The 12,374-nt window shown below is 42.2% G+C and overlaps 1 protein-coding gene across 1 annotated transcript in view; it reads right to left on the bottom strand.

Moving 5' to 3' along the window:
* The window catches only part of LOC126194819 (ATP-binding cassette subfamily G member 4-like), a 328,478-nt gene that overhangs the window by 40,178 nt on the left and 275,926 nt on the right, over nt 1–12,374 (bottom strand). The window contains exons 4-5 of the mRNA XM_049933146.1: nt 11,399–11,544; nt 2,741–2,979 (exon numbers count right to left, since the gene is read on the bottom strand). Of these exons, the coding sequence (XP_049789103.1) occupies nt 2,741–2,979; nt 11,399–11,544 (385 nt within the window). The remainder of the gene's footprint in view (nt 1–2,740; nt 2,980–11,398; nt 11,545–12,374) is intronic.

Consider the following 12,374-nt stretch of genomic DNA (forward strand, 5'->3'; position numbering starts at 1 on the left):
TGATGAAAACATACTGCATGGGCATTGTATGTTGGGGAATAGAACCAGCTTTTTTTCTTTTTCAGTCCAAATCTTTTTGGCATGTTCTACTTTTACATCTAAACTACAAGATAATTGACAAGAACAACTCCTTCGCATCCAAGGAAACGCGAGCCATATTTTTCCAGAAGATGAAATTGAGTTCCAATTTTTTGGTACAGGAACATTGGCATTCACCCTCTGCTTTGATGTTTTTTTTTTTTTTTTCCATTTCTAGCATGAATCAATGAATGCGAGTTTCATACACAGTATCAAATCAATACACAAGATCAGTTGGTTAGTTTCAAACTTGTTCAAACATTTTGGTCTTGAATTGCTTTTGGACATCATACTACATACACAAATCTTATCTTGCACAAGCTGTCCTCATTAGTAATTCTTTGTATGAAATGTACTATATTCTTTCCTCTTATATGACTATGAAAACTATGTCTTTCTACCAGACCCTGAACACCTTGCAACAATGACCATCTGCCATGTTGTTTTCTGCTAACAGTGGCACTGGATGCCCTATGGAGGGTCATACGCTTAGAAAACAACTCTCTCAGTTGTTGTCAGCTTTCCGAAACTTATAGCTGCAGCTACTGATTCACATACTTTATAAATTGGTTTCACTAGGCTCAGTGCACTCTGTTCCAGTTCATTCCACCAAATAATCCCTGACAATACTGGGAATCAAACACAGGTTCTTCAAATGGCAGTCAGACATGATGAGTGTTCAGCTATGGAAGTGGACCTAGATATCTATGGGCTTATTTATTGTATGCACCTTGCACAAACAACAAATAACATACTGTACGCTTTTTGGGTGTTCTTGTCTGTGGTTGCAGTTTTGGGACATAAGTTGTGAGGGTCAGTACTGTGAGCCGTACACCATATTTGAATTTACTCGCATAATTCTTAACTGTTGAAAGTGACAAAGTGATGCCTTACGAAATCCTCACCAACTTTTGATGAATTTTCTTCCTGATTGAAGCATTTTATGGTGATATATTCCAGTTCATCCATTTGAATGACACACACCAAAAAACTACTTTTAAATGCTTTATAGCAAAAACTATTCCACTGATGTAGTTGATAGGTGACTAATTTTATTGAGTGACATCTACCATGAAAAATCTTGTTGACAACATAGTTGCCCAAGCTCCTTATTGGTTTAGAGTAAATAAACGTAACTTATGACAACAAAACACAGCAGATGGTTCCCTCTGAGGAGACCAGTTCCACTAAGTTCTTTGATGTATATACTCATGATAAATTATATAATTTGTTCATATCTCATACAGACATACTCTCACAGTTAAGTACTTTATAGGTTCCTGTTATAAAGTGGTAGCATTGGTATGTTTGGTCATTAACATATATATTTTTGTGTTTATTTAGGAATAAGCTGCACTTAGTTTCTGTCATTCCTCCCAATTCCATGCTAATATGAGATATGAGCTAGCTCCACTCTCCTCCCCAATTAGATGACAGGTACACTCTTGCTCGAATGGTCCACAGGTGTACTGCCAGTCCATAGTGTCCAACGGGCAGTACACCCGTGGACTGTTTGAGCAAGAAATATGCCGGGATAAACTGAAGAATCACAGGTACACTCTTGTTCTACTACTTGTAGAAGGTATTCCTGAACATACATTTAAAAAAATTGTGACTAGTTGGTTTTCCAGCCATTGTACAACATAAAGGAATTCGTTTCTGATAACATAGGAGGAGTGATCATGGAGTTTTTACTATTTCCTATAAAAAAAGGCTTTAACAGTGAAACTTGATGATAATGATAGTCTGTCTTTACATAAGTGATGTATATTTTCAAAGCTGGGTCATTTAGTGGAGAACTTGGTTGTTATGTGGAGAACTTGGTTGTAAAACCTGCATTTCAGCTTTTCAGGAAACATTCCATCTCAAAAATTACTTTTTTATCGTTCTGGAAATGTCTGCTACTAATGGTTTCTTCATCTGTGGAAGGAGGAAGAAGTCTCTGTATGCCACACAAGAAAAAAATGGGGATGAGGCAAAAATTAGTAGCTCAAAGAAGCAACATGTGTTACTATATCTTCTGCAGAATGAGCTGGGGTGTTGAGGACCAACAATACCATCTTTAAAAGCTTCCCACAACATTTTGTCTTGACAGCCTTCTGCAGTCTCATCAGGGGATTTGTAGTATGCTCTTGTGACGGTTTGTCCCTGTAGAGAATTCTCTATTGGCACCATACCACACAATGGGTGTCCGAGAAAACACACAGCATCACCTTGCTGAATGATGGTTGGATCTTTGCCTTTTTGTGCTGCAATGAGTTTTTATGTTTTCATTTTATGCTTTCGTCCTTTCACTCAGGATCGTAGTGATACACTCAGCACTCACTCACGGTGATGAGGCAATCAAAGCAGTCATCTGGACTGGCTTGACACAGTGTCTCCATTTCCACTGCCGCCTTAGTTTGGCACCCTTTCTGAACGAATGTCAGCAGTCACACAACCCAGCAGATGGTGACGATGATCAGAATCTTCTTAACACTGAGCTCTCTTGAACGACCATTCTGTTGTTAGTGATTCTCTATGACAACACAAAGTTCACCACCTCCCCTTTATACTGGCAGGTCTGCCTCTTGTGACACCTGGTGGTCTATTCTGTACTACATAGGGGTGCCCGGATACTTTTGACAGATTGTGTGCAATAACTTTTAAGTTAGGTACTCACTGAAGTCCGCAGGGTTGTGGTTGATGGGGCACTCGAGCCCCTGCTCGGCTAGGAAGGGCACGAGAGCTCGCGGCTGACCCTGGAAGACACACTGGCCCCGAGACAGCAGGTACACGTGGTCGAATGCGTTGAAGAGCATGGCACTGGGCTGGTGCACGGTGCACACCACTGTGTGGCCCTGGCTGGCTAGCAGCTTGAGCAGCTGCACGCAGTGCTGGATCGCCACCACGTCCAGGCCCCTGCCGGAAAGCTCACGTCACTCACTGCCGAATATTCAAGAAGAATTGGTACTCTTTGCAGATAATACTAGGGTCAGAATAAATGCCATAAGAGAAAAAGCACAAAAACTGTCAAGTGTGAAGCCTGACATTATCAATAAGGAGACAGCAGTCTTGTTGTTATTGTTGTTATGGTCTTCAGTCCTGAGACTGGTTTGATGCAGCTCTCCATGCTACTCTACCCTGTGCAAGCTTCTTCATCTCCCAGTACCTACTGCAACCTACATCCTTCTGAATCTGTTTAGTGTACTCATCTCATGGTCTTCCTCTACGACTTTTACCCTCCACGCTGCCCTCCAATACTAAATTGGTGATCCCTTGATGCCTCAGAATATGTCCTACCCACCGACCCCTTGTTCTAGTCAAGTTGTGCCACAAACTCCTTTTCTCCCCAATTCTATACAATACCTCCTCATTAGTTATGAGATCTACCCATCTAATCTTCAGCATACTTCCATACATGGCTACACTCTATACAAATACTTTCAGAAACGACTTCCTGACACTTAACTCTATGCTCGATGTTAACAAATTTCTCTTCTTCAGAAACGCTTTCCTTGCCATTGCCAGTCTACAATTTATATCCTCTCTACTTCGACTATCATCAGTTATTTTGCTCCCCAAATAGCAAAACTCCTTTACTACTTTAAGTGTCTCATTTCTTAATCTAATGTCCTCAGCATCGCCCGACTTAATTCGACTACATTCCATTATCCTCGTTTTGCTTTTGTTGATGTTCATCTTATATCCTTTTTTCAAGACACTGTCCATTCCGTTCAACTGCTCTTCCAAGTCCTTTGCTGTCTCTGACAGAATTAAAACTGTCAAGTGTGAAGCGCGCGATTATCAGTAAGGAGACAGCAGTCTTAAGATAATTTATTAAAAAAAAAACATTTTAATGTAAAAAACTTTTAATACTTAGACCGTAATTTTGATAATACAATTAAATCACAATGACTGGTTTCGGTTGATTTTTACAGGCATCTTCAGATCGATTAAGTGTAAAAAAGAGTTGAACATGCATTGGAAAACATAATTAGTAAAGCGGCAGTCACAAAGTTTGACAACTCAAGGTTACACTTGCTCACTGCAGTCCGCTGGCGTTAACAAGGGAAACGCCTTATCACCCCCCCCTCCCCCCCCCTCTCAGATATAGAAGTGAGTCGCTCCATTGGATAGCCCGTCAAAAACTGAAAACAGATCAAACTTGAAAATAGGAAGAAGGTGTACTAAACTGTGGAAAAAAGAAGCCAAATAGAAACAGTGGTCCAAACTTAATGTACGCAATATCGAGCAACGTTAATGACTGTCCAATTTCATTTGGATGGGCTCGTCAGTAAGCAAAATTGGCGCGATTCCGGGATTGAAAATCCGCGTCTCCTGATCGAGAAGTCTCTTCACCCTCAACAGGTGAGTGTATGGTGTGCAATGTCCAGTCACGAAATAGTCGGAGTGATATTCCTCGATGGCACGGTGACTACCGAATGGTAAGTGAAGGTTTTGGAAGATGATTTCATCCCCATTATTCAAAGTGACCCTGGTTTCGACAAGACGTGGTTAGGGCAAGACGGAGCTCGACGCCATCGAAGCAGGAGAGTATTTGATGTCCTGGAGGAGTACTCGGGTGACTGCATTCTGGCTCTGGGGTAACCAGAGGCCACTGGCATGGGCGTCGATTGGCCGCCATATTCTCCGGATCTGAACAGATGTGACTCCTTTCTGTGGAGCTTTATTAAAGGCAAGGTGTACAACAATAACCCCAAAACCATTGTTGAGCTGAAAACAGCCAATCAGGAGGTCATCGGCAGTCATTAATAGTCAGACATTAACAGTCAGAAACAGTAGTCCAAACTTAATGTACGCAATATCGAGCGACGTTAACGACTGTCGTGTCGTGGTTGTGTGGTCATGGTGTTTGATTGGGGAGGGGGATATCTGGGTTCTAATTTCACTCGGTCCCATTTATTCCCCGACTTCCCGTCCGGTCATTGATGTGTCTGCTCACTGTATTCAAATTTGTGTATGTGCAGTGGCGTAACGTCTATTTGCAACAGCAACGTGTAACAAAGGGACCTCCAGACGTACGTACCTCCTATATGTCCTACACAGGTACCACATGTCATGCCTCTTGCGTTCCGTTTTTCGCAGGTTCGAATCCTGCCTCGGGCATGTATGTGAGTGATGTCCTTAGGTTAGTTAGGTTTAAGTAGTTATAAGTTCTATGGTTCAAATGGCTCTGAGCACTATGGGACTCAACTGCTGAGGTCATAAGTCCCCTAGAACTTAGAACTACTTAATCCTAACTAACCTAAGGACATCACACACATCCATGCCCGAGGCAGGATTCGAACCTGCGACCGTAGCGGTCGCGCGGTTCCAGACTGTAGCGCCAGAATCGCTCGGACACCAGCGGCCGGCTAAGTTCTAGGGGACTGATGACCTCAGCAGTTAAGTCCCATAGTGCTCAGAGCCATTTGAACCATTTTCTCGCGTTCCGTTTTGGAAGTTGTGACTCTTGAATTCCTTCATTATACCATAGTTCATACCCGTATATATGTCGTTTTCGTTTCTGTGAGGGGTGTATGCAGCATCTCGCATATTCTCATTATTCATCACAGAATATGAGTCATGTGGTAAGAATATGTTAATGTCGCAAGTAAACAACGGAGGGATTGAAGAGTCAAAACTGTTGGTACCTGTGCAGAGCAAATAGGAGATGCGTACGTCTGGAGAACCTTTCGTTAAACGTCGCTGCTGCAAACTAACATTACGACACGACACATACACAAATCTGAATACAGCGAAAAGACGCGTCAATGACCGGACGAGAAGTTCGTAATTTTGTGGAAAAAAAGAAAAAGTGACAGAGTGAGATTTGAATCCGGATATCCCCCTTCGCAATCAAACACCATGAGCACACAACCCTGACACGACAGTCGTTAACGTCGCTCGATGTGGACACGTTAAATGTGAACCATTCACTGTTTGTATTTAGTATTTTTACACAGTTCAGTACATCTTCTTCCTGTTTTCTTGCTTGATTTGTGTTCAGTTTTTAACGGTCTATCCAATGGGCCTCCGGCCGCTGTGGTCGAGCGGTTCTAGGTGTTTCAGTCCGGAACCGCGCTGCTGCTACGGTCGCAAGTTCGAATCCTGTCTCGGGCATGGATGTGTGTGATGTCCTTAGGTTAGTTAGGTTTAAGTAGTTCGAAGCCTAGGGCACTGATGACCTCAGATGTTAAGTCCCATAGTGCTTAGAGCCATTTGAACTATTTTTCAAACGGGCCAACTTACCATTAAATCTGAGAGGGGTGCGATGGGGAGTTTGCCTCGTAACCGCTGTGATTCGTCCGCCTCTTAGCTTTGTTGCCACATGTACATTGTTAAAAGCGCAATAGGTCAGCGCCAGCTGAGTGTCTTGTTGTGGCATGAAACAACAACTTTACTGTTGCCAGTCACTATTTATTTATCTCCACGACGTGTTTCGAAGATTTAAACCCCCATCAAAACAAAATATGACAGTTGATATGTCATGTGTACGACAGTGAAAGTAACGTGCGACCACTGGAGACAGTATCACAAGTTACCCCAAAATCGCAACACAACACACACGTATGCCCTACTATCAAATGCAAATCCACCTGATGATGGACGTTTAAACCTTCGAAACGCGTCGCGGAGATAAATAAACAGTGAATGGTAACAGTAAACTTGCTGTTTCATTCGATGTCAATAACAGTCACGGTAAAGCCTAACCTAAATGTCCCCTTTTAAAGTGAATGTTCTGTGTTTCCATCCGATATCGTGTGTTCACTTTTGGTTTCAGTCTTCCGCGGGACGGTGCACTGGCTTGTGTTTGGTAGTGAGCAAAATGCAGGAGCGAGGACCCACGTATACTGCCACTCCGGCCGGTGTGCGTTAAGGCCGAAAAGACATTCGAAAACGTTCTAAAATTGCCTTATCGACCATACTGGAGATTTATTTTACTAGTCTGGCCAACAGTGAAGAAGCCAGGAACAATACAAATTTCACCCAAGTTCATAAAACGACAACAAAACGTTGTGGAATTTCCGAATCGACGGTATTCCGTATTAACCGTGCGGTAAATGTGAGCACCTGCTTTGATTCACCAAGAACGGGATATAAATAGAAACAGAAATTACAGAATTTGACGCTTCTGACAAAAAAATAATGCGTAGAACTGTACTTCGATACTACGAAAGAGGAGATATCCGACTGCTAGAAAAATACACAGTGATCTTCGCGAAAAAATTAAACATTGTGCGTCAGTTACCTACGTTCTTTGTCTTCTGCGTTCACCTGGATTTTGATTCAGAAAGTATATGGATGGACAAAGAATTTTAATGGAATGCATAGACATTGCAGCAGCAAGAACGAAGTTTTGTGTAAAATGCACATACTGCGTCTGTTGGTAGGGAATGATCTCGGTCGTAATAAGGCGAGCCTTCGGATTAAATATCTGCGGCTGCTTACAAGTATTCGCTCATGGGGTCGCTCGTAAATAAAATGCGAACATACGTGACAATAAACAATAATGGTAGGTCAGATGTTACCATAATTATGTAATGGTTTTATGAACAACTTTTTCGATGGATACAACGGATCGCAAATTCATCAGCGACGACGTTTTTCGTTACACAAGCGGTACATTTTCACATCTCTAACCGTATTTTATTTTAGAATATTGATATGTTTTCACGACAAAACATGTAGCTCGCGCATCAGTGAACTTTGAGAATGTTCATATATTATTTTCAGTCCAAACATAGCAGTGGCTCAGTTTTTTCCATGGCGTAAAGTAAAAAAATTCAGAACATAAGTTTTTATTTATTTTCCTAGCAGCTGGCAAGAATTTTCTTTTGGGAAGTGCTGCCTCTAATTCTAGAATAGAAATGGAGATCTCTAATATTTTTTTTTCGGAATTTTTACTAACATCTGAAATTGTCACTAACTGGCAATGCTGTAAGACTGCGAGAAGATGTGTGCCTGTTTCCGTGACGGACGCTGTTGTTAGTCATGCAATGAAATACATTCTTATTATGGGCCAACAAGACTGGCAGTATGTAGGTAAAAGCTTCATTGTAAGCGAGCTAGGTTGTAAACCATAGTCTCGCAAGATGCAAGTAATAAAGAGGCATTAGTAAAAATTGTATCTAATGCCCATTATTTGCAATTGTACAGCAGATATTATAGTGAGAAAACTGTATGGAACGCTAACAAGAATTGTCAGGTGTTACACAGCCTGGCTTACAAAGGAGTGTTCCATCACGGCATATAAAATAGCCAACCTTCTAAAACTAGCACAAGTTGAAGATTAAAAGTAAAATGCAACAAGATCAACTAGCCTGCCAAGACACGACAAAACTAACCATCTCTCACTTACATCAAACCACTACTTACACTATGTGATCAAAAATGTCTGGGCACCTTTTACTGGCTTTTAATATGGGTGTTCCCACAGTTCGCCTTTATCATGAGTTATGCTCTGCTAAGGACCCTTTCAGTAGGGCGTCTGAATGCCTTTGGAGGAATGACAGCTCATTCTTCATCAAGAGGCGAAACCAGAGGAGATAGTGATATTTTACTCTGGGATCTAGAGCGAATTCGACGTTTTAACCCATGCCAGAGATGTTCGATTTGGTTCACGTCGAGACTCTGGGCTGGCCAGTCCATTTAAGGAATGCTATTGGGCAAACAACCATTTCCTCACAGATGCTGCTTTATGATAGGGTGCATCATCATGTTGATACAACAGTCTCCGAACTGTTCCTCCACTACACACAGTACACAGTGCTGCATGTAGCGTTTTCTTAAGTGCAATGAATGCACGATGCATTAACCACGATAAACACCCCATACCCTAACACCACCTCCTCCGTACTTCATTGTTGGCACACTACACATGAAAGTAGGTAACATTCTCTATGCATTTGCCACACCCAAACCCTTCCAACGCATTGTGCCAAGGTATATCATGGTCCCTCCGCAAATCATTCATTTCCAGTCATCTACTGTCCAGTAGCCTAACTCTTTATGTCATCTCAAATGTCGCTTAGTATTGACTACAGAAATGTGTAGCTTATGAGAAGTTACTCAGACACTGAAGCCCATTGTTTTTAACTCCCCTCGCACAGCCATTGTGCTAGCTGTGTAGCGAAGCAGCCTACTCACGCCATACGGAATTCATATGCTTTCCATTGTGTGCCAGCCTAGTCCACTGTAACTAGCTATGATGTCACAAATGTTGTGCAATACCTTAAAAATAAAATAAACGATCTGATGTCAGGAGTGATGCGAAATGATGTGTTAAGTTTCAGTTTAGTAACTTTAAAAGTTTTCGAAATTTGTTCATTTTACGTAAAAATCATTGGCGCAACAGGAAGGAGAAACTTCAAAATTTATATTCGGATTCCTTTTTCACTATAATTTAATGGAAACAGCATTCTTGTTCTCACAAAGTAATATTTTGGTTGAAATTCATGATTTTCTGTTTTTGTGTCCTAAAAGTACAGAAGCAAGATAGATTAAGTAAGTGATTAAATAAAGCTAGGATGTTTAGACTTGGGTAGAACGGAGATACGCTGTAATAACAAAGATGTGAGAAGTTTCCCAAAGGTAGCTATAAAACTATAGCTGTAGCGTCTCTCCAGAGGGCAAGTTCAGAGCTCATCTATTGCGTGCAGTGCAACTAAAATAATTCTCTCGCCGAAAGTATTTAACCTAGCCACATCAGAATTTTATTGTAGATACTTGCCTGTGTGCTGATTGCACAATTAAATTGAGAGTTTCATTGGCCTTCAGCGAATGAACCAATTAATTATTTAGTAAGTTGGAGTGGTTCTCTACTAGCCCCAGCGGCTAGTCAGGAAGGCAAATGTTGCCGGCTGCGGGGTCGGTCCGCACCGCGGCTGTATAAATAAGAGCGCTGCGAGCTAGAGTCAGGCCCCAGTTCTCTTCTAGATTTGTATCACTGCGCATCCGTGTCAGAAGCCGCGTCGCGTCTATGCAGCTGCAAGGAACAGCCTTGGATGCCGTATTATGTAACTCAGTATGCACGTTACAATGTTTTCATTGTGGTAAAGTGTTAATTGTGGAACGACTTCAGTGATTTATTCTCAGCTTGCGTATGTCGTATTTTCATGTGTCGCCGCAGGACAGACCTTCTACCATTACTAGCGTGGCATTTGATGAGTATTAACATCAAATTTTGGGGAGCATTCACTTTGAACATTTACATCGATAACGATTATTGAACAGTTTCGTTATCTAGAGATAATAGGATCTGAGCAATAGACTCTGAACAGCTCTGATAGTACAATAACTGATAGTAGCATTGCTTGGGTAAACATTTGTCTCAAACTTTACGCTTTATCATTTTCAGAATATAGTCAAAGTTGCTACAGTAAACTGCATTTTCTATGAATCCCAGACATCATCCTAAATCCTCAGTGTAATGGACTTCAATGGTTCAAATGGCTCTGAGCACTATGGGACTTAACATTTATGGTCATCAGTCCCCTAGAACTTAGAACTACTTAAACCTAACTAACCTAAGGACATCACACAACACCCAGTCATCACGAGGCAGAGAAAATCCCTGACCCCGCCGGGAATCGAACCCGGGAACCCGGGCGTCGGAAGCGAGAACGCTACCGCACGACCACGAGCTACGGACGGACTTCAATGATCAGTAACTTTATTTCTCCATCAGAGTGGGCACAGTGAACATTAATTACAGGCATCACGTTTTTGCTAATCACTTTCTGGTTGCCAACATTGTAGTTAGAGAGCCTGTGTTGAGAACGGCAACAATAGACAAAATTCTCCACCCGCTGCTCCACAGCTGGAGTGCTGGGAGCACTTTGGAACTAACAAGTATTTTTTCTCCCTCTGATTTCATGAGAGTTTTTACAACCATACTCCGCGATGCTCGACGATCCCTATCCATCAGTTCAAGGTATCTGCCTGGTCTTGGTTCAGCTGTGGTCGTTCCTTCGTGTTTCCATTTTACAATAATATCACCAACAGTCAACTTGGGCAGCGTTAGGGTTGAAATGCCCCTGATTGATTTGTTACTCAGTTCCTGTCCAATGACTAGTTCTCCTGATTGACCCATTCTACGGTTACTACTCCTTGACTTACAACTCAATACTTCCTGCCTCCTGATATACTGATGGGCCCACCTGTCATGACATATAGTGGTCAATGCCACATTATGTAGGGGCTTCCAGATACATAGTGTACAACAGATATACAGGTGTAGCCCTGCCTCTGAAATACTTGAGACTTGACTTCTCTGGTAGACCGATCTCAGTGCAGCGTAAACGGTGCCACGAGATGAAGTGGAGCGAGTACTCACGTGGTGGGTTCGTCGAGGAAGATGACGGGCGGGTTGTTGACGAGCTCCAGAGCCACGGAGAGCCGCTTGCGCTGCCCTCCAGATAAGCAGTCCGTCAGCGTGGTCCGGCACTCCAACAGACCCAGCGTCTCCAGGATCTCCTCCACCTGCGCCAGAACATGTACCGGGCGGTGTGGTCACCCCACTCTAAACGAGGGTCAAGAAAACGCAACTCCTAGTCTTAAGCCTAGTTTACACGACGACACTGTGTTGCGCCACTCGTTGCGTGGAATGAGTTGCACGCAAGTGGTTTCATATATAACAGTAGACATGGCGACACTTCAGTTTCGTGATTTTGTGGCTCCCTGAGTCGTGTCTGAATGAAACTTTTGGCAGCTGCACGTCGCACGAGTTGTAATGGAGCTAAAGCTTGTTGTGTGGAATCGCTTCACAAGAAAAAATAAGAAACGTGTTTTGATTCGTGACTGGGTGAAGAAAAGACGTCAGCCCGGCTGCTCAGCATCCTTGCTGAAATAATTTTGAGTCCCACCAATATGAAAAAAATGTAGTTTTAAAATTTTTCAAAAAAGTAATCTTTATTATCAGCAACAAATACAAGAAAAAATGTCGAAAAGAAACCACTGGTCTGTTAAGAAATCGTAACCTACGGCTCGCAAATTATCAAGACTATATTCATTCAGTATTTGACAAGGAAACACTTACCGGCTCTCCAAGAACTTTACACACAATTTCAGACCTTTTCAGAATTTTATATCTCTAACACTCCCCACAGAATAATGAAAGGAAAAATGTTTGTCGTTTACTACGCTTACGCAGTTCATGCAAAAAAAATTTCAGCGTCAGACATGACGTGTTAATTGATTACGTATTTACTGGTAAATCTATTCGCAATACATTGTACCTACACATACAACCTCACAGACAGCTAAATGTACCTGCGAAATTTTGCCATTGTGAAACACATAGTTCGGGAGAT

This window comes from Schistocerca nitens, chromosome 7 (genome assembly GCF_023898315.1).
Source record: "Schistocerca nitens isolate TAMUIC-IGC-003100 chromosome 7, iqSchNite1.1, whole genome shotgun sequence".
Classification (NCBI taxonomy): Eukaryota; Metazoa; Arthropoda; class Insecta; order Orthoptera; family Acrididae; genus Schistocerca; species Schistocerca nitens.